The sequence below is a fragment of the Pseudochaenichthys georgianus genome, chromosome 13 (genome assembly GCF_902827115.2).
Source record: "Pseudochaenichthys georgianus chromosome 13, fPseGeo1.2, whole genome shotgun sequence".
NCBI classification, from domain to species: domain Eukaryota; kingdom Metazoa; phylum Chordata; class Actinopteri; order Perciformes; family Channichthyidae; genus Pseudochaenichthys; species Pseudochaenichthys georgianus.
Genome location: NC_047515.1, coordinates 1,631,671 through 1,658,028, shown reverse-complemented (window position 1 = coordinate 1,658,028; position 26,358 = coordinate 1,631,671). Strand labels below are relative to the sequence as shown.

At 40.8% G+C, this 26,358-nt stretch overlaps 1 protein-coding gene across 1 annotated transcript in view; it reads left to right on the top strand.

Moving 5' to 3' along the window:
• The window catches only part of LOC117457504 (calpain-2 catalytic subunit-like), a 42,332-nt gene extending 21,895 nt beyond the window's left edge, over positions 1–20,437 (top strand). The window contains exon 8 of the mRNA XM_071205264.1: positions 20,387–20,437. Within this exon, the coding sequence (XP_071061365.1) occupies positions 20,387–20,437 (51 nt within the window). The remainder of the gene's footprint in view (positions 1–20,386) is intronic.
• The last annotated feature ends 5,921 nt before the right edge of the window (positions 20,438–26,358 follow it).

The following is a 26,358-nucleotide window of genomic DNA, read 5'->3' as shown; positions in this document are numbered from 1 at the left end:
CACTGAAATAGCCTCAAAATCACAAACTGCCATTAAGAGTCACCTTCTTAACGAAATCTACTCAAACAGAGTACTTCATTATCTATAGTTCAGCTTTTATCCACAAAAGTGTATCTTTCAGTAACTTTTGGAGAGAATTAAGCATAAATATGTCAAATTTTCAAAACAGCCTTGATTCACTGAAATAGCCTCAAAATCACAAACTGCCATTAAGCGTTACCTTATTAACAACATCTACTGACACAAAGTACTTCGTTTTCTAGTTTTCATCTTTTATACTCAAAAATGTATCTTTCAGTAACTTTTTGAGAGAATTTAGCCTTGTTTCACTGAAATAGCCTCAAAATCACAAACTGCCATTAAGAGTCACCTTCTTAACGAAATCTACTCAAAAAGAGTACTTCATTAACTATAGTTCAGCTTTTATCCACAAAAGTGTATCTTTCAGTAACTTTTTGAGAGAATGAAGCCTTGTTTCACTGAAATAGCCTCAAAATCACACACTTCCATTAACAGTCACCTTCTTAACGAGATCTACACAAACAGAGTACTTCATTATCTATAGTTCAGCTTTTAACCACAAAAGTGTATCTTTCGGTATGTTTTTGAGAGAATTAAGCATAAATCTGTCAAATGTTCAAAACAGCATTGTTTCACTGAAATAGCCTCAAAATCACAAACTGCCATTAAGCGTTACCTTATTAACAAAATCTACTGACACAAAGTACTTCATTTTCTAGTTTTCATCTTTTATACTCAAATGTATCTTTCAGTAACTTTTTGAGAGAATTTAGCCTTGTTTCACTGAAATAGCCTCAAAATCACAAACTGCCATTAAGAGTCACCTTCTTAACGAAATCTACTCAAACAGAGTACTTCATTATCTATAGTTCAGCTTTTATCCACAAAACTGTATCTTTCAGTAACTTTTTGAGAGAATTAAGCCTCGTTTCACTGAAATAGCCTCTAAATCACAAACTGCCATTAAGAGTCAGTTTCTTAACGAAATCTACTCAAACAGAGTACTTCATTATCTATAGTTCAGCTTTTATCCACAAAAGTGTATCTTTCAGTAACTTTTTGAGAGAATTAAGCCTTGTTTCACTGAAATAGCCTCAAAATCACAAACTGCCATTAAGAGTCACCTTCTTAACGAAATCTACTCAAACAGAGTACTTCATTATCTATAGTTCAGCTTTTATCCACAAAAGTGTATCTTTCAGTAACTTTTTGAGAGAATTTAGCCTTGTTTCACTGAAATAGCCTCTAAATCACAAACTGCCATTAAGAGTCAGATTCTTAAAGAAATCTACTGACTCAAAGTACTTCATTTTCTAGTTTTCAGCTTTTAAACTCAAAAATGTATCTTTCAGTAACTTTTTGAGAGAATTAAGCCTTGTTTCACTGAAATAGCCTTAAATCACAAACTGCCATTAAGAGTCAGTCTCTTAATGAAATCTACTCAAACAAAGTACTTCATTATCTGTAGTTCAGCTTTTATTCACAAAAGTGTATCTTTCATTAACTTTTTGAGAGAATTAAGCATAAATCTGTCAAATGTTCAAAACAGCATTGTTTCACTGAAATAGCCTCAAAATCACAAACTGCCATTAAAAGTCAGATTCTTCACAAAATCTACTGACACAAACTACTTCATTTTCTAATTTTCAGCTTTTATACTCAAAAATGTATCTTTCAGTAACTTTTTGAGATAATTAAGCCTTGTTTCACTGAAATAGCCTCTCAATCACAAACTGCCATTAAGAGTCAGTTTCTAACGAAATCTACTCAAACAGAGTACTTCATTATCCATAGTTCAACTTGTATCCACAAAACTGTATCTTTCAGTAACTTTTTGAGAGAATGAAGCCTTGTTTCACTGAAATAGCCTCAAAATCACACACTTCCATTAACAGTCACCTTCTTAACGAGATCTACACAAAAAGAGTACTTCATTAACTATAGTTCAGCTTTTATCCACAAAAGTGTATCTTTCAGTAACTTTTTGAGAGAATGAAGCCTTGTTTCACTGAAATAGTCTCAAAATCACACACTTCCATTAACAGTCACCTTCTTAACGAGATCTACACAAACAGAGTACTTAATTATCTATAGTTCAGCTTTTAACCACAAAAGTGTATCTTTCGGTATGTTTTTGAGAGAATTAAGCATAAATCTGTCAAATGTTCAAAACAGCATTGTTTCACTGAAATAGCCTCAAAATCACAAACTGCCATTAAGAGTCACCTTCTTAACGAAATCTACTCAAACAGAGTACTTCATTATCTATAGTTCAGCTTTTATCCACAAAAGTGTATCTTTCAGTAACTTTTGGAGAGAATTAAGCATAAATATGTCAAATTTTCAAAACAGCCTTGTTTCACTGAAATAGCCTCAAAATCACAAACTGCCATTAAGCGTTACCTTCTTAACGAAATCTACTGACACAAAGTACTTCATTTTCTAGTTTTCATCTTTTATACTCAAAAATATATCTTTCAGTAACTTTTTTAGAGAATTTAGCCTTGTTTCACTGAAATAGCCTTAAATCACAAACTGCCATTAAGAATCAGATTCTTAAAGAAATATACTGACACAAAGTACTTCATTTTCTAGTTTTCAGCTTTTAAACTAAAAAATGTATCTTTCAGTAACATTTTGAGAGAATTAAGCCTTGTTTCACTGAAATAGCCTTAAATCACAAACTGCCATTAAGAGTCCGTTTCTTAACGAAATCTACTCAAACAGAGTACTTCATTATCTATAGTTCAGCTTTTATCCACAAAAGTGTAACTTTCAGTAACTTTTTGAGAGAATTAAGCCTTGTTTCACTGAAATAGCCTTAAATCACAAACTGCCATTAAGAGTCAGTTTCTTAACGAAATCTACTCAAACAGAGTACTTCATTATCTATAGTTCAGCTTTTATTCACAAAAGTGTATCTTTCGGTAACTTTTTGAGAAAATTAAGCATAAATCTGTCAAATGTTCAAAACAGCATTGTTTCACTGAAATAGCCTCTAAATCACAAACTGCCATTAAAAGTCAGATTCTTAACGAAATCTACTGACACAAAGAACTTCATTTTCTAGTTTTCAGCTTTTAAACTCAAAAATGTATCTTTCAGTAACTTTTTGAGAGAATTAAGCCTTGTTTCACTGAAATAGCCTTAAATCACAAACTGCCATTAAGAGTCAGTTTCTTAACGAAATCTACTCAAACAGAGTACTTCATTATCTATAGTTCAGCTTTTATCCACAAAAGTGTATCTTTCAGTAACTTTTTGAGAGAATTAAGCATAAATATGTCAAATTTTCAAAACGGCCTTGTTTCACTGAAATAGCCTCAAAATCACAAACTGCCATTAAGCGTTACCTTCTTAACGAAATCTACTGACACAAAGTACTTCATTTTCTAGTTTTCATCTTTTATACTCAAAATATATCTTTCAGTAACTTTTTTAGAGAATTTAGCCTTGTTTCACTGAAATAGCCTGTAAATCACAAACTGCCATTAAGAGTCAGATTCTTAAAGAAATATACTGACACAAAGTACTTCATTTTCTAGTTTTCAGCTTTTAAACTAAAAAATGTATCTTTCAGTAACATTTTGAGAGAATTAAGCCTTGTTTCACTGAAATAGCCTTAAATCACAAACTGCCATTAAGAGTCCGTTTCTTAACAAAATCTACTCAAACAGAGTACTTCATTATCTATAGTTCAGCTTTTATCCACAAAAGTGTATCTTTCGGTAACTTTTTGAGAGAATTAAGCCTTGTTTCACTGAAATAGCCTCAAAATCACAAACTGCCATTGCGAGTCACCTTCTTAACGAAATCTACTCAAACAGAGTACTTCATTATCTATAGTTCAGCTTTTATTCACAAAAGTGTATCTTTCAGTAACTTTTTGAGAGAATTAAGCATAAATCTGTCAAATGTTCAAAACAGCATTGTTTTACTGAAATAGCCTCAAAATCACAAACTGCCATTAAAAGTCAGATTCTTAACGAAATCTACTCAAACAGAGTACTTCATTATCTATAGTTCAGCTTGTATCCACAAAACTGTATCTTTCAGTAACTTTTTGACAGAATTAAGCCTTGTTTCACTGAAATAGCCTCTCAATCACAAACTGCCATTAAGAGTCACCTTCTTAAAGAAATCTACTGAAACAGAGTACTTTATTATCTATAGTTCAGCTTTTATCCACAAAAGTGTATCTTTCAGTAACTTTTTGAAAGAATTAAGCCTTGTTTCACTGAAATAGCCTCAAAATCACAAACTGCCATTAAGAGTCACCTTCATAACGAAATCTACTCAAACAGAGTACTTCATTATCTATAGTTCATCTTTTATTCACAAAAGTGTATCTTTCAGTAACTTTTCGAGAGAATTAAGCCTTGTTTCACTGAAATAGCCTCAAAATCACACACTTCCATTAACAGTCACCTTCTTAACGAGATCTACACAGAGTACTTCATTATCTATAGTTCAGATTTTATCCACAAAAGTTTATCTTTTGGAGAGTGTGCAGAGCGTCGAACAGCACTTGAAATGGGATGGAACCAAGGCAGACTGTCCCAAACTGGATTTGAACGGGTCCACCGCGTCCCCGTCCCCCCCACCCCGTCCCCAGAACTACACATGCTGGCTATTGTGTTTCGCAACATGTTCTCTATGGCACTCTCTACTGGGAGTTGTAGTTTTAAAAGACGTTTTCATATTTCCCATAATAAGAAGTTGCCAGTATTAAACTGTCTACATCCCTGGAGGTTTAGGGGATAGGAAACACTCAAATTTAAAACATATAATTAATAAATGGGTGAAAATTGCTTGTGCCCATAATGGGCAGCATTAATATATACCCACACGACAGCTAAGGTCAAAGAGCTTTATTTAACAGCTGGTCTTATGTCTGTGACCCCTCCTCTTGTTCACTGATGAGCCTGAAACATGCACTTGTCAAGGTTCAGAGGCACATTTTGCAAATATGGCAGTAGCCATCGATCATCTTAAGATAAGATATACTTTATTGATCCCAAGTTGGAAACATTTGCGTTACATCAGCATGTGTATAGTTGTAAATATGCAGTGGTGTTTATTTGTAAATCATTTAGTATAATCACACAAATTCTGTGTTTTATATTTAATAATTCTGTGTTTTTTATTTATTGATTGTTCAATACCTGACAAGGTCGGAGATGAAAAACTTTGGTCACAGGTTCCTCAACAGTGCATTACAAGACATCTTTCAATATGTGTACCTCCACCATTAAACTGTCGTATTCTGCACATTTCTTATACTATCTACATACATCTTATAAGAGTATAATACATATGTATAATATCAGTTAAAATGAGTGCTTCAACATAGTTAACATTGCTGGAGGTATGCACAAATATTGATAGATGTATTGTAATGCAATATTGAGGAACCTGCGACCCAAGTTTTTCATTCATTGCATAACTACACCATAGTTGTGTATATTATATGTCAATAAACCTTAGAAAATCGTGAAATCTTGAAAGGGATGTGCAAAATAGTCATTATATACAGTCTTTAATTAACTATTAGTAGAGAATAACGAGTAATGAACATACTGTATAGGGATTCTATTAATATGTAATAATACAAATAATGAAATTCAATAACATGCTTTAACCACTAGGTGTCCCTTTATATCAGCTGTGCACCTTTATGGTGTAAATACAGCCTATCTACCAATTGGATCAAATATAAAAGTCCGCCGAATTAGTGTTGATACTGCAAGGAGACGCATTGTGTGAAAAGAAATGTAAGATGTTGTTTAATTGTTGATATATTTATGATCCACGTCACGTTTCCAGTGTTGGCGGCAGTTCCTCATGTTTGTCTAGAAGTCTTCTCATCAGGGCTCTATAAATACAGAACTACGGCAGATATGTAATATGTAATGCAGCCGAACCGTGTATTACAATGCCGTTATGTGATGACTTTCAAAGAGAAAAGCAAGCACACTCGGAATAAAGTGTTTTCGGTCTGTTTCCGGTATTTGTTAATGACGATGTGCTGTGAGATGTGAGACTGGAATAGTACAGGGGAAAATAACGTTTCTGCACCATTTTAGATGCGGATTCTGTTAAACTAATACGTTTGCGCTGTGGACCAACACTATACTTTGACGGGGAAGGGGGTAGCAATAAAGATAACACCATTAAACAGTTACACAACAGAAATAATATCGATAGCAGCGTCCCTAGCAACCACCTTGGTAACAATGAAAACGTTGTATAGACACCATTTCCTGAAGTAATCTTCGTAATAACCATAGACTGTATATAGGTAATAACTAGCAAACTAAAGATCATGTACATCCACTGCACACATAATCTGAAATAACAACTCATATTTCTCGCATCAAATGACATCAAAACGCATTTTAATGGCCAAAGTAACTTTAAAATAGGCATTTTACACCGAGAATAAAACGAAGTTCGGCCATGTTTTTTTTTTTCTGCAGGGAGAAATGTGAAGATCACGTGACATAGACGCCAGCCATTGGAATGAATGGGGGGGGGGGGGAAACGTAGGGATCTTACAATTTCAGAGGCGTTTTTGTAGAAATACTACTCCTACGTTGTGGACCAACATAGTTATTACACGTTTTTTTGTGAGACTGGGTTGGTTCACCTGATCAGATCTGAGATTTAAAATATCTCAAAAGCGCCGTTTTAGCTACAATAACTACAGAACAATTATACAGAGTAGAATACATGAAATAGAGAAGTCTAATTAAACAAGAATATTACTTACAGTGGTTGCTGCGTCAATAGGTATTGTCGCCACCCAGTCAAGATGCACACTGATTTCTTCAGTTTTTGAATCCGCTATTTGAATGCTTTTTTTAGCTGGAAGATGACTACTTCACGCTGTTGTATACTTCACGCAATCAGCTGAGAGGCCCTGCCTATTTTAATGCAGGCTTGATTGCCTACTGAGCCCTGTGTAACAGGTTCACGTGATCATGTGTCTTCCTGGTCGAATGTACTTATTGTAAGTCGCTTTGGATAAAAGCGTCAGCTAAATGCAATGTAATGTAATGTAATCAGATCTGAGATTTAAAATCTCTCAAAAGCGCCATTTTAGCTACAATAACTACAGAACAATTATACAGAGTAGAATAAATCAATCAATGAATGTTTATTTATATAGCCCAATATCACAAATGTTACATTTGTCTCAGTGGTCTTCACAGTGTGTACAGAATATCAGTATGACAATACGACACCCTCTGAATAAATGAAATAGAGAAGTCTAATTAAACAAGAATATTACTTACAGTGGTTGCTGCGTCAATAGGTATTGTCGCCACCCGGTCAAGATGCACACTGACTTCTTCAGTTTTTGAATCCGCTATTTGAATGCTTTTTTAGCTGGAAGATGACTACTTCACGCTGTTGTACACTTCACGCAATCAGCTGAGAGGCCCTGCCTATTTTAATGCAGGCTTGATTGCCTACTGAGCCCTGTGTAACAGGTTCACGTGATCATGTGTCTTCCTGGTCGAATGTACTTATTGTAAGTCGCTTTGGATAAAAGCATCAGCTAAATGCAATGTAATGTAATGTAATCAGATCTGAGATTTAAAATCTCTCAAAAGCGCAGTTTTAGCTACAATAACTACAGAACAATTATACAGAGTAGAATACATGAAATAGAGAAGTCTAATTAAACAAGAATATTACTTACAGTGGTTGCTGCGTCAATAGGTATTGTCGCCACCCGGTCAAGATGCACCCTGACTTCTTCAGTTTTTGAATCCGCTATTTGAAAGCTTTTTTAGCTGGAAGATGACTACTTCACGCTGTTGTACACTTCACGCAATCAGCTGAGAGGCCCTGCCTATTTGAATGCAGGCTTGATTGCCTACTCGATCCAGACCCGTCCTCTCACCCAGTTTGAAATGTTTGACTTTGTGTATTGGGGGGGGGTTATGTCGGGGTTTGAGTTTTTGTGTGTCTAGTTTTGGGGTTATTTTGCTGTTCTGTCCTCCCTGTCGTTAGTTTCCCTGGTGTGTCTGATTGTCTGATTGTGTTCACCTGTTGCCCTTGTGTTTCTCCTCCCCTGCCCGGCTGTTTCTCGTCTCGTGATTACCCCTCCCTGTATTTAGTCTTGTCTCTTCCTGTCTTCAGTGTTGGTTCATTATTTTGTCGTTCATGTCTCCCTTCCTGTGGTCACAGTCCCTTTTTGTTTGGATGCTACCTCGTCCCTTGTACCTATTCGTGGATTCTTGTTTTTCAGCTTTTTGTGAATAAAGCTCGCCTTTTGTTCCATTTTGAAACCTGCGTCCCTCCTCATTCTACATTTGGGTCCTATTTTCCCCCAACCCTGACAATGTCAGGTTTTTGGTGGATTTAATCAAGTCTTGGATTGCAGAGTATGAATTTCCTCTTGCTATTTTCAGTTGATAAATACGTGTGTATAGTTTGTGAAGGCAGGAGGAAAGCTTCCGCGATCATCGTCTCATCTGTTCCTCCAAACCTCTCCCCCTCCTGAAAAATTAAACTTAATCTCATACATTCATGGGATGTATGCAACAGTAAGACAGATAATGTAAGTGTGCACCCACATGCACTATTTTTGTTTTTATAATGCAGTTATACTCCTGTTGTCTGCTGTGTTCAGACTCAAGTCATGTTTGTGATTTCACATTCAGAACATCCAGTGTCCTTTTTTTAACCTGTTAGACCCCAAGCCTGTTTTTGAGGTCTCAGGCTCGAAAATGACATTTCCAGAACAAATGACCATAACTAGGCTACACTTCTAAAAGGGGAAAATTAATAATCTTTTTTCTCAAAGTAATGATAAACCTGTGAGTTGGATGTAGAAAAGTCCGAATCAATATAGATTTTTTTTATTTTAAAGAAAATTCAGATTGAACATAGTGAAAAACTGTAAATTATAGTGTCCGTCCAAAAATTATTTTTTACTTATAGTGACCCTACCCTTGGATCAGGGGTGCCCAACCACTCGATCGCGTGGAAATTCCCAGTCGATCGCGAGATGTGTCTAAAAATAGAACAACAATATTCAGTTTTATCGTTAATGTCCTATAACATAATCTTGCTGTGCCAGAATAATGCACTTGAACGCATCAAAGCTTTGTGATTGGCCGGCGTGACCCCATGTGTTGGGGCGTGGCTGGTGGGCAGTGGGCACTAGTTTACTGACATTGTCCGTGGCAACAGGAGTGACAGCAATTATGGCGGAAGCAAAAAAGCCCAAAATAAATAAATTTCACTCCGAGTGGGAGGATGATTACTTTTTTACCTATTCCAATTCAAAGTCCATCTGTCTCATCTGCAATGCGAGCGTGGCTTTACCGAAGAAGGGTAATTTAGGAGCGGCATTTCAAAACACAAACGCTACTAGACGGAATTCCCTCTTAATTCTGCCCTACGCTCCCAAAAGGGGAGGGGCCTGAAAGGACAGCTCAATGCACAGCAGTCCATTTTCACCAGGCCCAACAACAAGAGCAAGGCTGCTACCAGAGCATCTTATCGTGTCAGTCACGTTCTTGCGAAACACAAGTCTTTCAAAGACGGCGAAGTTGTGAAAGAAGCATTCCTGGAGGCTGCCGACGCGCTTTTTGGAAACAGTAAAAATAACAGTAGCATTTCAACAGGTTTTTGATAATAAAAACTCAAGTTAGATACCGTTATTAATCAGCTGTAATTTTTAGTTTGTTTGAACGTATTCATCATAATTATTGTACAAAATGGTATAAGAATGCAAACATTAAGATCTGTTCTGTTTAAATTGATTATAGTCTATTATCAATTCAGGTTAAGAAACTAGTGTTGCTTGCATCCTTACAATTTATACTTTTGTAGCAACACTATTTTTATATAATGGAAAAGAAAGAGTCTTTTCTTTTTTTCCTGTGTCATATGTGGCAGCACTGTTCAATGTTTCTTGAAAACATTACCCACTGTAGTGACGTGTGAATAAACTCCAACTCTGTATCAACAACACTGTTGTGTAATTTCAGTTAAATACTTGTATGTGTGTAGATTAGAAAGAGGTAAGATAAACGATCTGCAGTATTTTATGAAGTATTCTTCGTACAAACGTCAGTTTTATACAAGGAGAAGTGTGTATTTACCTGGTAGTAGGCTGTCAATAATGGCTACGCCTCTCTATTTGGACTGGTAGATCTCGGCAGACTGGCAACTTTAAAAGTAGCTCTCTGTTCAAAAAAGGTTGGGCACCCCTGCCTTGGATGATGGGTTTGTAGACTACAAGCTTTAGGAATCCAAAGTACAACATATAATAAGTACCCTGTATCAAGATTGATGCTAAACAATTGACATTTGATCCTTTTAGAGAGGTTTAGCAAAACAAACTCCACCTCTGGGCCATTTGGGTGGAAATGGGCGTTTTTGCCATTTCTCTGGAACCCATTGGTCGATGCGTTAACCTCTGGTGGCTACCATTAGCAGCTAATTTTTCTTCTCCGATTTTTGCATAAAAATGGAATTATGAATTATCAATACTTTTTTTTAAAGTGACAGACACATTGGATTAACCTATGGATTAACCTTCAGCCGCGTTTTGTCTCGTTTTAATGCCATTGAACACAACTTTTGATCAGAATAACAGCTAAGGTGAGCATATCTCCCTGTTTTGCTCCCTAAAGCTACGTTGTGTGTTGTCTGTATTTGCTTTCCCTGTCACGAGCAGTGTTGCTTTGTTACGCGTTACTGTAACGCAACTACTTTTTTTGGTAACATTATGTGATGGAACTGAACCGAATCTCCCTGCGGATGTAATTTACAGGCGAAAACAGCGATGTCCTCTCACAGCACCAGTGGCGGCTGGTGGAAAATATTTTTGGTGCGGCTGTTGATATAGTGAGTAAAAAAAAAATGTTTGGGGAGAAATGACCTTAAATTAGGACTTCTGGTGATGTAGCGCGGAGCTCGCTTTAATGCTGCGTTCAGACCGGATGCGATGCGAATATTCGCTTCGCTCTAAACCCTCCTATCGCATCGCTCTAGTCGCTCGAGTTTCACCGCGGCTGCCAGCTGTGTTTACTCGCATCATTCAAACAAGACGCGCTCGGGAGCTACAACTACAACAGAATGAACATATTTTACCGTGATTAAATTGTAATACACGTTTCTAAATGATGCCGACGTAACAACATACGGATACCGGTTAGTAAAAACCATGAATTAATGCTTTGACAAGTCTGCAGACAGACGGCAGGCGGAAAACCCTTTTAAAATGCGTGTTTTCTAAATGGAGCTTGGCTAAGCTAACGTTATATATGCTCCGACCGTCCACACTCACAACAACGGCCTATACAGACATAAATAAACCAGCGACTGTATTCTCCATGATACAGACAGTCTGTGGTTTGTACTTGTTTAACTTTTGTCTAGTTTCTGAACAGATCGTATCTGTCCCCGGCTGTTTGAAGAGCAAGCATGGGAAACAAAAGACAGCATTTACCTGTTTGCATCCAGCTAGCCATGCCTTTCTGGTGTACCAGCTACGTGAGAAGCCTCATTGACACGTTTTTTCTTTTTCACGAGCTTGCTGCGATATATACAAATCGGGTTGGTCCGGTCCAAGGTCTTTAAGCAACAGTTTATCTCCCAAACTTCTCCTTTCGAAAGGATTGGAGATTAGTTCTTGAACGGAATTGGGCGGGGACCGAGGTCCGGCGACTCCACCTGCACACGAAGCCATTCTCATCACCTTGGTCACTCACAAGTCTAAAAAATAACTCACGTCAACGCACGTAAGCAACGTGGGCGCCAACATGGGCGCCAACATAGGCGCCAACGTGAGCGCCCTCGTGACCAAAATATTTGACGCGCTGATTGGCCGAAATTATGTTTCGGTGGCACAGTTTAATATTGAGACTTTTACAACGTGCTGGTTGCTGCTGTTTGGCTCGGGGGCTCCTTGCACGGCGCCCGGTAATGATAAACTAATGCCACGGGCAAGGCCAGGCAGGAAACATGTGACTTATCAGTAACTTTAGACATCGTAACACAATTTTAAACGAGATTTTATTGTAGATTATACATTTTACTGATACCAATTGTATGATATTTACCTTGTTCATTAAAAATAAAAATATAAAATATATATATTTTTTAAATGTTTTTTTTTTAAATATATATTTTTTAATTTAAATATTTCTTTAATATTTGTGTTTGTATGTGGGAAGAGGTGGGGCGGCGCCCCTAGCGCCCCTATGGGCCGGCCGCCACTGCACAGCACCATGGAAAAGTGAAAGTAACCAGAGAGGAGTGATGATTGGTTAACACGGGGTAACATTTCAGGGTAAGCCAATCAGAGACAGAGTTGGGCGGGTCTTGCCTTATGGGGAAAATACACACTCACACTCTCACACACACACACACACACACACACACACACACACAATGGCAGATGCAAGTATCAGCGAGAGCAGCAGCGCATTTGCAACTTGGAAATATAACCACTATTTTCAATTTGTGGGGATAAAGGACGGATGCAAAAAATCTTACAGTTGAATGTAAACTGTGTCCAGGACAGAAAGCATTGTCCACATCGAAAAACAGCAATGCCAATCTCCTTGTTAGGAATGGGTGAAGCAGGTAGGACTCAAATGCAGAATAACGAAAAGCGAGCTTTATTAAATAAATTAAAGCTGTGGCAAAACAAGGCAGAATCCAAAATATCCAACACCAACGAGCAGCACAAGGAACACAGACCGTGGAATGACATGGAGGGGAAACAATGAACCGACATGGAACACAGGGGAAGACTAGACTAAATACACAGAAGGGTAATCACAGAACAAGACACAGCTGGGCAGGGGAGGAGAAACACAAGGACAACAGGTGAACACAATCGGGTAATCAGGGAGGGAAACAGACAGAAAGCAGACAGGCAGGAAATGGGGGTGAACACTTTACACAGTAAAACAGGAAACCCAAAGACAAGAAAAACACCAACACAGACAAAACTACAAACGTGACATAACATGAGAATCGTGACACTCCTGAAGCACCCTAAGTAATGTACATGGGGCTATACAACTAGTCGCCAAAGACCCCACCGTCTCAACCACCGGCAGTGACCCAGATGGAGCAACACCATCTAAACAGCCAAAAAACGATTTTTTTTAAATCGCTCTTTTGTGTTTTATTGTCCCACCACATTTCATAATGATAATTGCTACAATGATGGGGAGTTGTCTTTTCTCTTACTGTGCCACAGAACAACACAACAACTTGTATTTGTATTGTTATTATTTTTAAAGTAAAGTAACTTGTTACTAGTTACTTTTATAATTTAGTAACTAATACAGTAACTAGTCACTTTTTTGAGAGCAGTAACTATAACTATTACTAGTTACTTTTTAAAAGTAACTTGCCCAACACTGGTCACGAGTTCTGATCGCTCAGTGATGATCCTTATATTTCTATAATCTGTGGACTCTCAGGATGTTATCTAAGCTTGTTTGTGCAGATCCAATAAGAAGATCGATCGGTATAGCTAGAGTTCTGTGCTAACGGCGTTAAGATTTGTACGCACAGTGCTAATTCAGAGGCTCAGCGTTAGCCTTGTGTTTCTTTTTGCAAAAAAAAATAATCATCAGTTAGCTGAGTTTCTTCCTCTTTCTTCCTCTTACATGGATATGAAACATTCATGCTTTTCCGGTTATTCACCGTCCCCTTGTGTGTTATGAAGGTTTTTATGCATGTAAACGGTGTGCAGAGTCAAAACCGTCAAAGTACACCCTGTAGCGAGCAAAACTCTAACACAGAAAATACCTCCCCAAAACGCCTCGCTGAAGATACGTCATTGTCCATTGTTTACTTCCTGGGTATTGTGACGTAGGAATGGCCAGTTGCCGCGCCCAGAGCTATGACGCGATACGGTCATCCGTTACCCGGAACCAAATGGACCAATCCGTGGAGCCGTTACGTTATGTCTGCGGAGCCGTTACATTAAGCCCCCGCTGATTGGTCCAAATTGACCAATCCACGGACTTCCTCACACACACACTCAGTGCAGGGAGCTCTGCTGATTTCTCCTCCCTGGCTGCAGGCTGATAACAGACAGTTGGGATCGCGGCGAAATCCTCTCTGCAGACCCATTCTCACAGCGTTTATCAACCTTTTTCTTACTCAATATCAAGCCACACTTATTGTTTTTACTTCGGCTGTGACTTTGTGTGTGCTCAGGGTGAGTTTGGCTGTGTTTCGCTGTGTATCGCTAAACAAGGAAACCACACCTCCACGGAGCTCAGCGCGATTCACAACGTCCCGACCAATCAGAGCACACTGTGCTCACAGGGAGGGTGGGGGCTGGAGCTATTGGAGCTACAACGAGCCGTTAAAGGCAGAGAGTGAAATTCAGTGAATACACATCGTTTACAGAGATGCTGTGAGAAACCAATGTGAGTTTGGAACATTGCACAATATAAATCTATTCTAGTAGACCTCAACAATGGAATTATGATCAGTGGAAATGGCCATGACATGGAACCTTTAAGAAGCCCTCAGACACTGTTGCTTGCAGATGTTGTGGTTTCGGACCCGCCGAAGGGTCCGTGGGGTCTAAGAGGTTTTTAACAGAAGGCCGTTGCTAGAAGTTGCCGCTAGACTACAGAAGCATTAGTTTTTTGTTTTTGAGGATGGAACAATTTCACACACATATATAGGGAGGCTAGACCTATACAATTGATTTATTATGGTTTATAATTTAATGTCAAGATGAAGAAGAAGAAAAAGATGGCTGCACTGTTCAGTGTCAATCCAGTGGAGATGGAGGTTATAAATCTCCAAAATCATGTTCAGCTTAACCTGTTCTACACCGCACCCCCGATACCGGGGGGAAAAACGCGTCATCTGCAGGAAACAGCGTCTGAGGGCATCTTAATATTCAATAAACTATGAATGTTTTATATCCTTGTAACGGGAAGAAACTCAGCTAACTGATCATTTTTTCTTTTTTTTTCAAAAAGCCCCCACAAAGCTAGCGCTGAGCCTATGAATTAGCCACGAGCGAAAAATGCTAATGCCGTTTTGCACAGAAACTCACTCATAACACCCTTATTACTTATCGTAGCTGCACGTGCCACCCATCGATCTGATCGTGAGATGACACAGAATCGATCAGTAACTACATTATCACTCCATGATAAGAACTCGCGAAGATATTAACAAGAACTGACATCAAAACACTTGGCGCTAGGTAGCTAGAAACGGCAAAACGGCACACCTTGGTCGTTGTCTGGTCAAAAGTGGTCTTCAATGGGATTACAACGATAAAAACGCTGCTGAAGTTAATCCATAGGTTAATCCAATGTGTCTGTGTCACTTTGAAATGATTTCTGATAATCCATAGGCAATAAACCTGCTTTTCCGTTTCCAGATGTCAGAGCGAGAGATAGGTTCGCTCTGATGCGGAGGAGATGTCATTTTCTCGTCACGTTTTATCTTTGGTCGCAGTTATCATTTCTCCCGTTTTTGTGCATACGGATGAGTCAAAGTGCCCGTGGAGGACTGCACATTTTCCCGTCAAGTTTGTTTTTTATAAATCGCAAAGATTGCTTAGAAATTGGCGTACGCTATCTTTTGAGCGTACGCCACGTTTATAAATGAGGCCCCTGGTCTGTACGCTGTATATGAACTCTGAACAAAGTGTCAGGAAACAAAACCCTCTCTCTTTTCCTCCATTTCTCGCGTCCAGGAGAGAAGCAGTTTATGTTGAAACCGTTAGAGAGAGTGGCACACTTGTTAGCCTGTTCCATTCTTCTTCGTTTTCCGAAGCCGTGGCTTGGAAGCATACTTTCTTCGTTTCTGAAGGAAGTGACTTGGAAGTACGCGACTACCAAGCCAGCACCCTCGAGATTGAGAAACGGCCTGTATCTCATTCAGAGCTCCTCCTCTTCAATGGCGGCCGGTGACGGGGGTCCTCCCACCACTTTCTTCTATGTCTGATATCGCGTAAAACAGAGGATTTAGACGTTGCGTATTCATTGCATAACTCCACACGCCTTTTCTCCTCATACACTCTTTCATTACTTTTTATTTAATACATTTTAAGGGCTGTAATCGATGTTAACGTAAAACCGAAAGCGGCCATTGTTGTCAACGGCAACGCCTTTCAATACAGCTTTTCAAAATAAACTTGAACCGGAACTGTTTTCAGAATAAAACAGTTTTGAGCTTACTTTGTGTTCAAGCTAAATTACGTCATTCAATATAGATTTTAATTTCTTACAGGTCCGTGACGTCACACATAGGATTTGGCAGAGTTGCTGAGAAGCCTAAAGTAGGCGGTGTCGGCCACTAACGTCTCGACAGTGACGTCAGAGTCCAACTCCTGCCTGCTGCAGCCTGATCCAAATAAGGGCAAAGAGGCAGAGCCGAGGCGGGACCTGCTGCCACCGAGCTGGAAGCTCCAGAGCTAGCTGAGGCTACCAAGCTAAGCTAACATGCTCCCCGTCTGCACACTGCCGTCGCATTTTACGTTTCTAAGGTAAGCGGACATGAAACTATTCAGCTTATTTACAGTTATTGAGTTTTTAGCACAATACTTCAAAATCTTAAAATCCATTGACGTTTGTATGCAATTGTGCTAAATTCAACACTGGAATCAAGCAAATATTAATATGTTTGCATGACATTAGTTATTTATATTTTGCTATCACTTAATTATATGTTTAATACATTTAAGTCAAACTAAGGTACATGTGATGGTAGCTAGTTAGTGCTCCTACCTGTGATGCCTCCTCCAAACATTATAACTAGACTATCATTAAAACTATAAGTAGGCTACCAGTTATAGATCCTTGACTTAAGACAAACAATTCAAAAGACAAAATCAACTAAATGTATTTAAAGACCAATCTTTATTTGAAGGTGCCTCTTAACCTGAGATATTAGTTATAAAGTAATAGTATTGACAATCTAAAAAAACTGAGCAACTCAACGGTTAACTTTATATTTCTTATTGTCTAAAGCAGGGGTACTCAAACTTTTTTGTTAAAGGTCCACTTGTGAATTTTATGCAAGGTCAATGGTCCGGATCAATGCCAGTAAAGTGTTTAAGTAATCTACTTTATTTGGGGCCCCCTTCTGGTCCAAGCACTTACATGTCGGTAAATGGCGCCCCTGTATACACACACACATTCAATACATACATACATACCAGTGTTTCCCCTATATACAAATAGTGGCGGCGCAGCGCCGCTGCTGAAATATGCGCTCCGCTGCTAGGGGGCGCCAGCCACGTACCCAAAAAAAAAAAAAAGACCCTGGTGACCCTTTTTCATTTTTGATTGTTTGTTATGTGGATTTGTAGTATTTGTGTTACTGTATGTTCAATAAAGGTGTATTTTTGCTAAAAATCTTGAGACATTGCCACTGTATGTACTAGGCAGGGCCGATTTTTGGCGCCAGATCTGGGGGGCGCTGCGCTGGTAGCTCTGGGAGGGGAAAAAACATTTTTGACCGTTGGCACTCATCCTAACTTTCGGCCTTGATTTAACAACATTCATAATTAAGTAAATGTAACACCCTTTTCACCCCGGTTACACTTTTCATTTGCCCTGTACGATGGGCGCTGTAAGTGATGAAAGTGGGGGATGTTGGCTTATCAGGCACCCGCAGCTCACAGCCAAAGTGCGAGCGTGGGAGCGAGAGAGCCAGCGAGGGAGAGAGAGAGAGGGCGCACCGGTACCGACGCTGTTGTTATTTGAATCTGGTGCTAGCTGCGCTAACGGATATAAGAAGTAGATGTTTCTATACAACCAGGGTGGAGGAGAGCTCTCCTGTCAGACTGAGAGGCTCAGTGAGGTAAAGGCCTCTGAGTGTTTAATTTTAGTCTAAGTCATCTTAGTGGGTGGAAACACATATTTCCAAGGCACTCCTTTATAATTATTAGGATAAATAGAAACAGGTTTGAAATGATTACAATGTATACTATAGGACAGTAATCCAAAAATATTGTTTAAAGTTGGAGAGATACAAAAATATGCATAAATAAATAAACTAGGTAAAATAAGATATGAATGAACAACAAAAATAAAATAAGCTACATTTATTTGTTATTGGCTATGGTAGGTTATTGGTTATGTTCATATACTTATTTGATTATTAAAATGTAAACCGATCTTTTTCATATGAGTGTTTTAGAGTTGTACCCCCTAGATCTAGTCTCTAGTAATTGTGTGCTCAAAGTTTACCAGATTGAAGCATTTTACTTTAAAATGTTCAAAAAATCTTCCCGGGGGGCATACGCCGGACCCCCCTAGAGGATGTGACGTCCACCCCCCAATTGAAACATGTTCATACAATAATGAATACATTTCAAGCCATTTTGACGTATATTTCTGTTTTTGTAGTGTATTTGTCTTTTGTAGAGATTTTTCATTTATTCTTTATATATAAAATCTCACCTAGGGCAGCAAATTGTCTAGAACCGGCCCTGGTACTAGGCCTCAAGAGCCTTTCTTGTGCTGGCAGACTCATAGAAACAAATTGGCGGGGCGCACTTCACACGCGCACACACTGAAAAAATCCACGCGCTCCGCGCTCACATTATGCTGGGCCTTAGCACCGCTGCTATGACTCCATCCTAGGGGAAACACTGCATACCGTATGATGGCTTGAACTAGTGGGATAAATGGCACTGGACATTGGGTAGGGACTTGAGAGGGGACTCGAGAGGTGACTTAAAAGCGGACTCGAGAGGGAACTCGAGAGGAGACTCGACAGGGAACTCGAGAGGAGACTAGAGAGGGAACTCGAGAGGAGACTAGAGAGGGAACTCGAGAGGAGACTCGAGAGGTGACTTGAGAGTGAACTTGAGAGGAGACTCGAGAGATGACCTGTGAAGGAACTTGAGAGGAGACTCGAGAGGAGACTTGAGAAGATACTCGAGAGGAGACTCGAGAGGGAACTGGAGAGGTGACTTGAAAGTACGGTACATCGACAGGACACGGGGAGCTGGAGTGGGCCAGACCACCGACAGAACACGAGGGGCTGGCGTTGGCCGGGGAGCCAGTACTGGAGCTGAAACTGGCTGTGTGGGCCGGTACTGGAGCAGGGACCATGGCTGCTGGGCACGGAACAGAAGCCTGGACCCTGGCTGTGTGAGCCAGGTAATGGAGCACAGAAGCATGGCTGTGTGGGCCGGTACTGGTGCACGGATCCATGGCTGCTGGGCACGGAAGCGGAACATGGAACCATGGCTGTGTGGGATGGTACTGGAGCACAGAGACATGGCTGTCAGGTCCGGTTCTGGAGCGCGGACCATGGCTGCTGGGACCGGTACCTGAGTACAAGCTGGCTTCCTGACCTTACGTCTCTTAGAGGTCTTTTGAAGACTCCGTGGACCTCCAAACGCCAGGCGGGATCCCAAAAAAGGGTCAGAAAATGGAGACGAGTTTCTCAACCATGGCATGTTAGACACCTCCATTTGAGCCTTTTTGAGGATGTCTTCTTTGTCCCTTCGTTACGAGGTTACACTCCACTCGGCAAAATAACATTGAAGGGAAAAGTCTAGATTGAACAGATCTAACTCAAAATCCTCAATATCCACTGGGTCCATTTTTGGTAGGATTATTCTGTCACGGCTGGAGGGAAAGGTACACAGGACCCAAAAGCAGAATATCCAAATTCGAAAGATACTTTTATTTCAAAAACTAGCAACAAAATAAAAATAAGGCAAGGCAAAAAACACAAAAATCCCTCTGAACAAAAAACCTTCCAACAACATCAAATAATCCAACAAAGACCAACAGAAAAACCAGAACCTAAATGCACACAAACTAATCAACTGAAAAGGACACATGTGAGGGGGGAGGAGACAACACAGGGCACCAGGTGCACACAATCAGCAGTAACAGACAAGACAGGAGGGGAAACACAGAGACAGGAAACCAAAGACAGAACCAGACATGACAAAAACACAACACAGACAGATCGTAACAGTAGAAGCTCCACCACCGAGGGAGAGCGAGCACCATCTGTCGCTGGAGAAAGGTTCAGCTTTGCAACATGTTTCTGTCACTGAACAAAATGAACAGCCTGCTTTGTAACACTCAGAAACAGCAACCAGCTGTCCGTGGGCCAAATACCCAAACAGTGGAAAGAGGAATTGGTCATTTTAACGACAAAATGTATTCATCAACAACTAACCTTTGCTTTCTGCAAGACTGGCTGATCATATGCATTTTTGATACAAGCAGGATCGATAAAAGAAACAATGGATTCAATATTTGTACCTTCTTGATTCCATTAAAATATTGAGTCAGCAAATCTCTCAGCTCGGTTGCCGTGGGGTTAGAGCAGTCACACTTGTCCTCTCATTCCCCACTTTGAACAGGTGGGCCTCTTCAAGCCCCACCTGTTCCTCAGCGCTCCAATAAACTGGTAGGCCAAGTTTAAAATTGTCAAATGTATCGTTCTATAACAGGGGTCTACAACCTCTTTTAGGATGAGAGCTACTCTCAAAAAATAAAACAAGTCGTGAGCTACTTTTACTCCTCTTTTTTAGTTTTTTGCAGTGTAAATATTTAGCACATTTTAACATTATGATATGCTGACCTTTAACCTTTGTGTGCTGTTTGGGTCTGTGGGACCCGTTTTCAGTGTTTACTCAAATAACATGTATTCAATCTAATTATTTTAACCTGCTTTATTTGGGGGTGGACCTCACCTCCTCTAGGGGGGGTCTTCACCTCCTCTAGGGGGGTCCTCACCTCCTCTAGGGGGGTCCGGGGGCATGCACCCCCAGGAAGATGTTTTTTAAATGTTGAAGTGAAATGCATCAATCTGGTGCACTTTGAGCACAACATGAATGTATGGATACAGCTCTCAACACTCTATGAAAGGGAGCTGTTTACTTTTCAATGATCCAAACATCTTTAGAATATGATCACAACCAATAACAAATCATTTGAACTTGTTTATTCTGATCTTATGTTACCTAGTTACCTATGTTTACTAGGCTATGTTAAATAGATAAAGGTGTGCTCTCTCTCTCTCTCTCTCTCTCTCTCTCTCTCTGTCTCTCTCTCTCTGAGTGAATGTGTGAGGAACGGTCGGAGGAGCGTAGTGTGAGTGAGTTACTAACTTTTTCACACGTTTTCCACTAATATATTTCTTGTTTAATGTTGTAAGTTGTGTGTATTGTGTGTATGGTTTAAACGTTTGATTGTTGGTGTTTTCTCGTGTTTTGGGTGTGTGTGGTGTGTGTTTGTGTGTGTCTGTGTGTGTGACGCGGCTACAGCATGGACTATGCCCGGCTGAGTCGTAAGCATGGTTTTAAAATTTCTCCGATGACACCGTGCTCGGTGGAGGAGTGCAGCCTGGCTGTGGGGGCCTTAGTGGGGCACGGCAGCATCAGGTCTGCGGCTCGGATGAACGGCGGGGTGGTGATATTTGTGGACACGGAGGGGAAAGCGAACAAAGTGGTGGAGACCGGGATCGTTGTGAATGAAACTTTCATTTCCGTGTCTCCACTAACCACCCCTGCTACAAGGGTAATGATCTCGAATATCCCGCCGTTCATACGGGATGACTTTCTGGTGAAAGAGCTGTCTAAATACGACAAGATAGTGTCCTCCATCAGGAAGTTGTCCTCGGGCTGCAGATCTCCACTGCTAAAGCACGTGGTGTCTCACAGGAGAAGTGTCCTCATGATTCTCAATAAGAGAGACGAGGAACTTAATCTGGTGTTAAGTCTAAAGTTGGATGATTTTAATTATGTAATGTTTGTAAACTCGGGGCCTGTCAAGTGCTTCGAATGCGGGGAGGAGGGGCACTCGACTACTGCAATGGTGTCTTCACAGGTCTCACTAAAAAATCTATTAGAAAGCTGCAGCTGATTCAGAACGCCGCTGCTCGAGTCCTCACTAACACTAAGAAAGTGGATCACATCACTCCTGTTCTGAAGTCTTTACACTGGCTTCCTGTGTGTCAAAGAATAGATTTCAAAATACTGCTGCTGGTTTATAAAGCACTGAATGGTTTAGGCCCAAAATACATTTCTGACCTCCTGCTAAACTATGAACCATCCAGATCTCTCAGGTCTTCAGGGACTGGTCAGCTTTCTGTCCCCAGAGTCAGAACTAAACATGGTAAAGCAGCGTTCAGTTATTATGCTCCAAATATCTGGAACAAACTCCCAGAAACCTGCAGGTCCGCTGCAACTCTGACTACTTTTAAATCCAGGCTGAAGACTTTTCTTTTTGTCGCTGCTTTTATTTGAACTATTCATATCTTAAACTGCACTGTAACTTTTATCCATGTACTTTTTCTTGTAATGTTAATTGAACTATTTATATTTTAGACTGCACTGTAACTTTTATCCATGTATTTTTTTTTCTTAATGTTTATTTGATTAGCTTTTCTTAATGTTTAATGTCTTTCATTTTTTTTTTTTTTTTTTTTTGTAAAGCACTTTGAATTGCCTTGCGTTGAAAAGTGCTCTATAAATAAACTTGCCTTGCCTTGCCTTGCCTTGGCCAGAGCGTGTCCGGGAAAAAATAAAAAGCAGGGGGAGGAGGGGGAAAAAAGTAAAAATCAGGAGGCGGAGGAAAAAAATAGAAATCAGGACACAAATAGAAACCAGGAGGAGGGGGGGGGGAAATAAAAAACAGGACACAAATCCAAAGGAGACTCCTGCTGAAACAGAAGCAGCAGGAAACCCCACTGAGGGGCCCCTGAAGCAGGGTGAGAGTCCCTCAAAGCAAGGTGAGAGTCCTTCAAAGCCTCCAAAGAAGGATGGGGTTTCAGAGCTCCCTAAGCAGGACAAGGAAAACTCTGGGGAAAAAAAGAGTGATGAGGAAAATAATGGAAAAAGTGACATTGTGGTTGATGTGGGGGAAAAGGTTGTCCCGAAAGAAACAGTGGAGACGGTGGAAGTCTCTGAAACCGCTGCAAGCAAAGAGAACATTGAAGCTCAAGCTTGTCCAAAGAAAAGAAAACAGAAAGAGGAAGTCTCTCAGGCCAAAAGGGTGGCAGTGAGAGAGGAGGAAAAGGTGGAGGAGGTGAAGGAGGCAGAAAAGGAAGAAAGTGAGGAAGAATTGATGCAGGAGGATGAGGAAGTTGAAGATGAGGAGGAAGAGGACACTGATGAGGAAAGTCAGTCTCTCACCGTCTCACAAATTAAAAGTCCGTTTTTTAAAGTGCAGCAAATCAAAGCTTTTCTTAAAAAAACAAAAAGCAAAAGGTTAGTTAAAGTAGAAGAGTTCTTTACTGACAAGAGCTTGTTGCTACAGTCAGTGAACGCTCAGATGCATCTCTTCACTGAGCAGGAGTCTTATCGCTTGAAGGTCCTGAAAGGGAAGTTAAAGCGAGAGATTTTAAATGAAGAAGAAAAGGATATGTACAGCTAGCTAGGATGCTGGTTTTAACGTACTTGTTGTTCTTAAGTGGTGTGTCTCTCCTCACATCCTTTTTAATGAGTGATTTTAAAGTGTGCACTATAAATGTCAATGGAGCTAGGGATGTGGGGAAGAGGGCTTGTATTTATGAGCTTTTAAAATTAAAAAAAGTAAATGTAGCAAGAAACGCACAGTGACACTTTAAACGGGACGGACTGGAGGAGGGAGTGGGAGGGGGAGGTGGTCTTAAGTGCTCTTAGCAGCACTAGTGCAGGAGTGGCAGTCCTGTTTGCTAAAGGCTTTATCCCCAAGTCCCACACAGTGGAAGAAATAGTAAAGGGCAGAATGCTGGTGGTGAGAGCCAACTATGAGCTTTTTAATCTGGTTTTTATCAACGTGTACGCTCCTAACTCAGGTCCTGCCAGAGTTCAGTTTTTAAACGAGCTCAGCGCTGTTTTAAGTGAGTGTGAACCAGAAGAGTTTTTATTTTTAGGGGGAGATTTTAACTGCACACAGGATGACGAGCTAGATAGGAACCATAGGGAACCTCATGCTGCATCCAAAAGAGCCATGACACAGTTAATAGCAACACATAGTCTTTCAGACATCTGGAGAGAGCATCACACACATCACAGACAGTACACATGGGTCCACACGAGGGAGAACCTTTTATCAACGGCCCGGCTGGACAGGTTCTATTGTTTTAAGCACCATTTTAATGTTGTTAGAAAGTGTGCTGTATTGCCTGTTGGGTTCTCTGACCACTCCCTTGTGATGTGTGATGTTTTTTATTGCCAACATAAAAAGCAAGTCTGCGTATTGGCATTTTAACACTGCTCTGCTTTTAGACACACATTTTAGAGAGGTTTTTATTTATTTTTGGAAAGGTTTTAGAGAAAGAAAGGGGGATTTTAACTCTTTGAAGCAATGGTGGGATTGTGGGAAAGCCGACATCAAGCAGCTTTGTCTTCAGTACACTCTCAATGTTTCTCGTGACATCACCAAGTCTATGAGAGATCTGGAGATGGAAATAGTGGAACTGCAGAGCTTTGCAGAGTCCACAGGAAATCCAGGTTGTATTGAAGACCTCAAATCTAAAAAAGCCATTTTGGCAGACCTGCTGGGTTCTAGAGCACAGGGGGCGCTGGTCCGGTCCCGATTCCAGAGCGCTTCCATGATGGATTCGCCCACAAAGTACTTCTTCAGTCTGGAGAAGAAGAACGAGCAAGGCAGGCTGATCCACACTCTGAGGTCAGCAGGAGGACAGCAGCTGACGGAGAACAGCCAGATCCGGCAGAGAGCGGTGGACTTCTACTGCGACCTCTTCACCAGTGAGTACAGTGAAGACGATGGAGGTTTTAATCTGTTCTGCAGGGGCCTACCAACAGTGTCTGAGGAGACGAACAAAGAGCTGGACGGGCCCCTGACTGAGGAGGAACTGTGTGCAGCACTCAAGAGCATGCAGGGGGGGAAGGCCCCTGGAATAGATGGCCTCCCCCCAGAGTTCTACAAGACATTTTGGGACTTTTTAAAAGAGGATCTAATGGACCTTTTTAATGAAAGTTTTAATGACTCTTTCCTCCCTCTGAGCTGCAGAAGAGCCGTTTTAACACTCCTTCCGAAAAAAGGTGACCTACAGGAAATAAAGAACTGGAGGCCTGTCTCTCTGCTGTGCACCGACTACAAGCTGCTGTCCAGGGCCCTGTCCTCCAGGCTGAGGAAGGTGATGGACCAGGTGGTAGACCGGACCCAGACATACTGTGTGCCCGGCAGGTCAATTGTTGACAATGTGTCACTAATTCGTGATATTTTGGAAGTCTCTGGTTCTTTGGGTTTCGACACTGGTCTGGTTTCATTAGACCAGGAAAAGGCTTTCGACCGGGTTGAGCACCGTTACCTATGGAAGGTGCTGGAGAGGTTCGGCTTCAGCCCGGGCTTTATCGCCAAGATAAAGGTGATGTATGTGAACATTGAGAGTGTGCTTAAGATAAATGGCGGTCTGTCTAGACCCTTTAATGTGACCAGGGGGATAAGACAAGGCTGCTCGATGTCAGGCATGTTGTACACACTGGCAATAGAACCAATGCTACATAATATCCGCTCTTTTAACGAGGGTCTGGTTTTACCTGGTTTTAATACACGTTTTATTTTATCGGCCTATGCAGACGACATCATTGTTTTTATAAAAAATCAACAGGATGTTTTAAAGCTAGGGCAGGTGGTGGATATTTTCCAAAAGATCTCCTCTGCAAAGGTCAACTGGGCTAAGAGTGAGGCCCTAGCAGTGGGGGAGTGGACTGGTGGCCTCCCTCAACTCCCAGGTGGGTTGACATGGAAGAGGGGGGGGGTCTAAGGTATCTGGGGGTCCATCTTGGAGATGAGGTCACACTGGAGAAAAACTGGGAAGGGGTTTTAGAAAAGGTGGAGGGGAAGCTCAACAAGTGGCGCTGGTTGCTTCCCCACATGTCCTACAGAGGCAGGGTGCTAGTCATCAACAACCTGGTAGCATCCAGCCTCTGGCATAAGTTAAAGTGTGTGGAGCCCCCTGTTGGTCTTTTAAAAAAGCTGCAAGGCATTATTTTAAATTTATTTTGGGACAAGTTGCACTGGGTTCCTCAGTGCACGCTGTACCTGCCAAAGGAAGAAGGGGGGCAAGGGTTGGTGCACCTGGAGAGTCGAGCAGCTGCTTTTAAACTCCAGTTTTTACAAAGATACCTGACAGGAAACGATGATGTCGTCTGGGGGCCGGTAGCCAGCACCATTTTAAGGGGGGTAGCAGGCCTGGGTTTGGATGCGTCATTGTTTTTAACAAACTGTGATTTTACTCGTGTGTGTGTTTTGCCTCCGTTTTACAAAGGACTTTTTAAAGTATGGACACTTTTTAAATGGGCCAGAGTGGGTCCCGCAGCATCTCTGTTCTGGCTCCTGGAAGAGCCTCTGGTGTGGGGGGCCCGGCTGGACGTCCAGG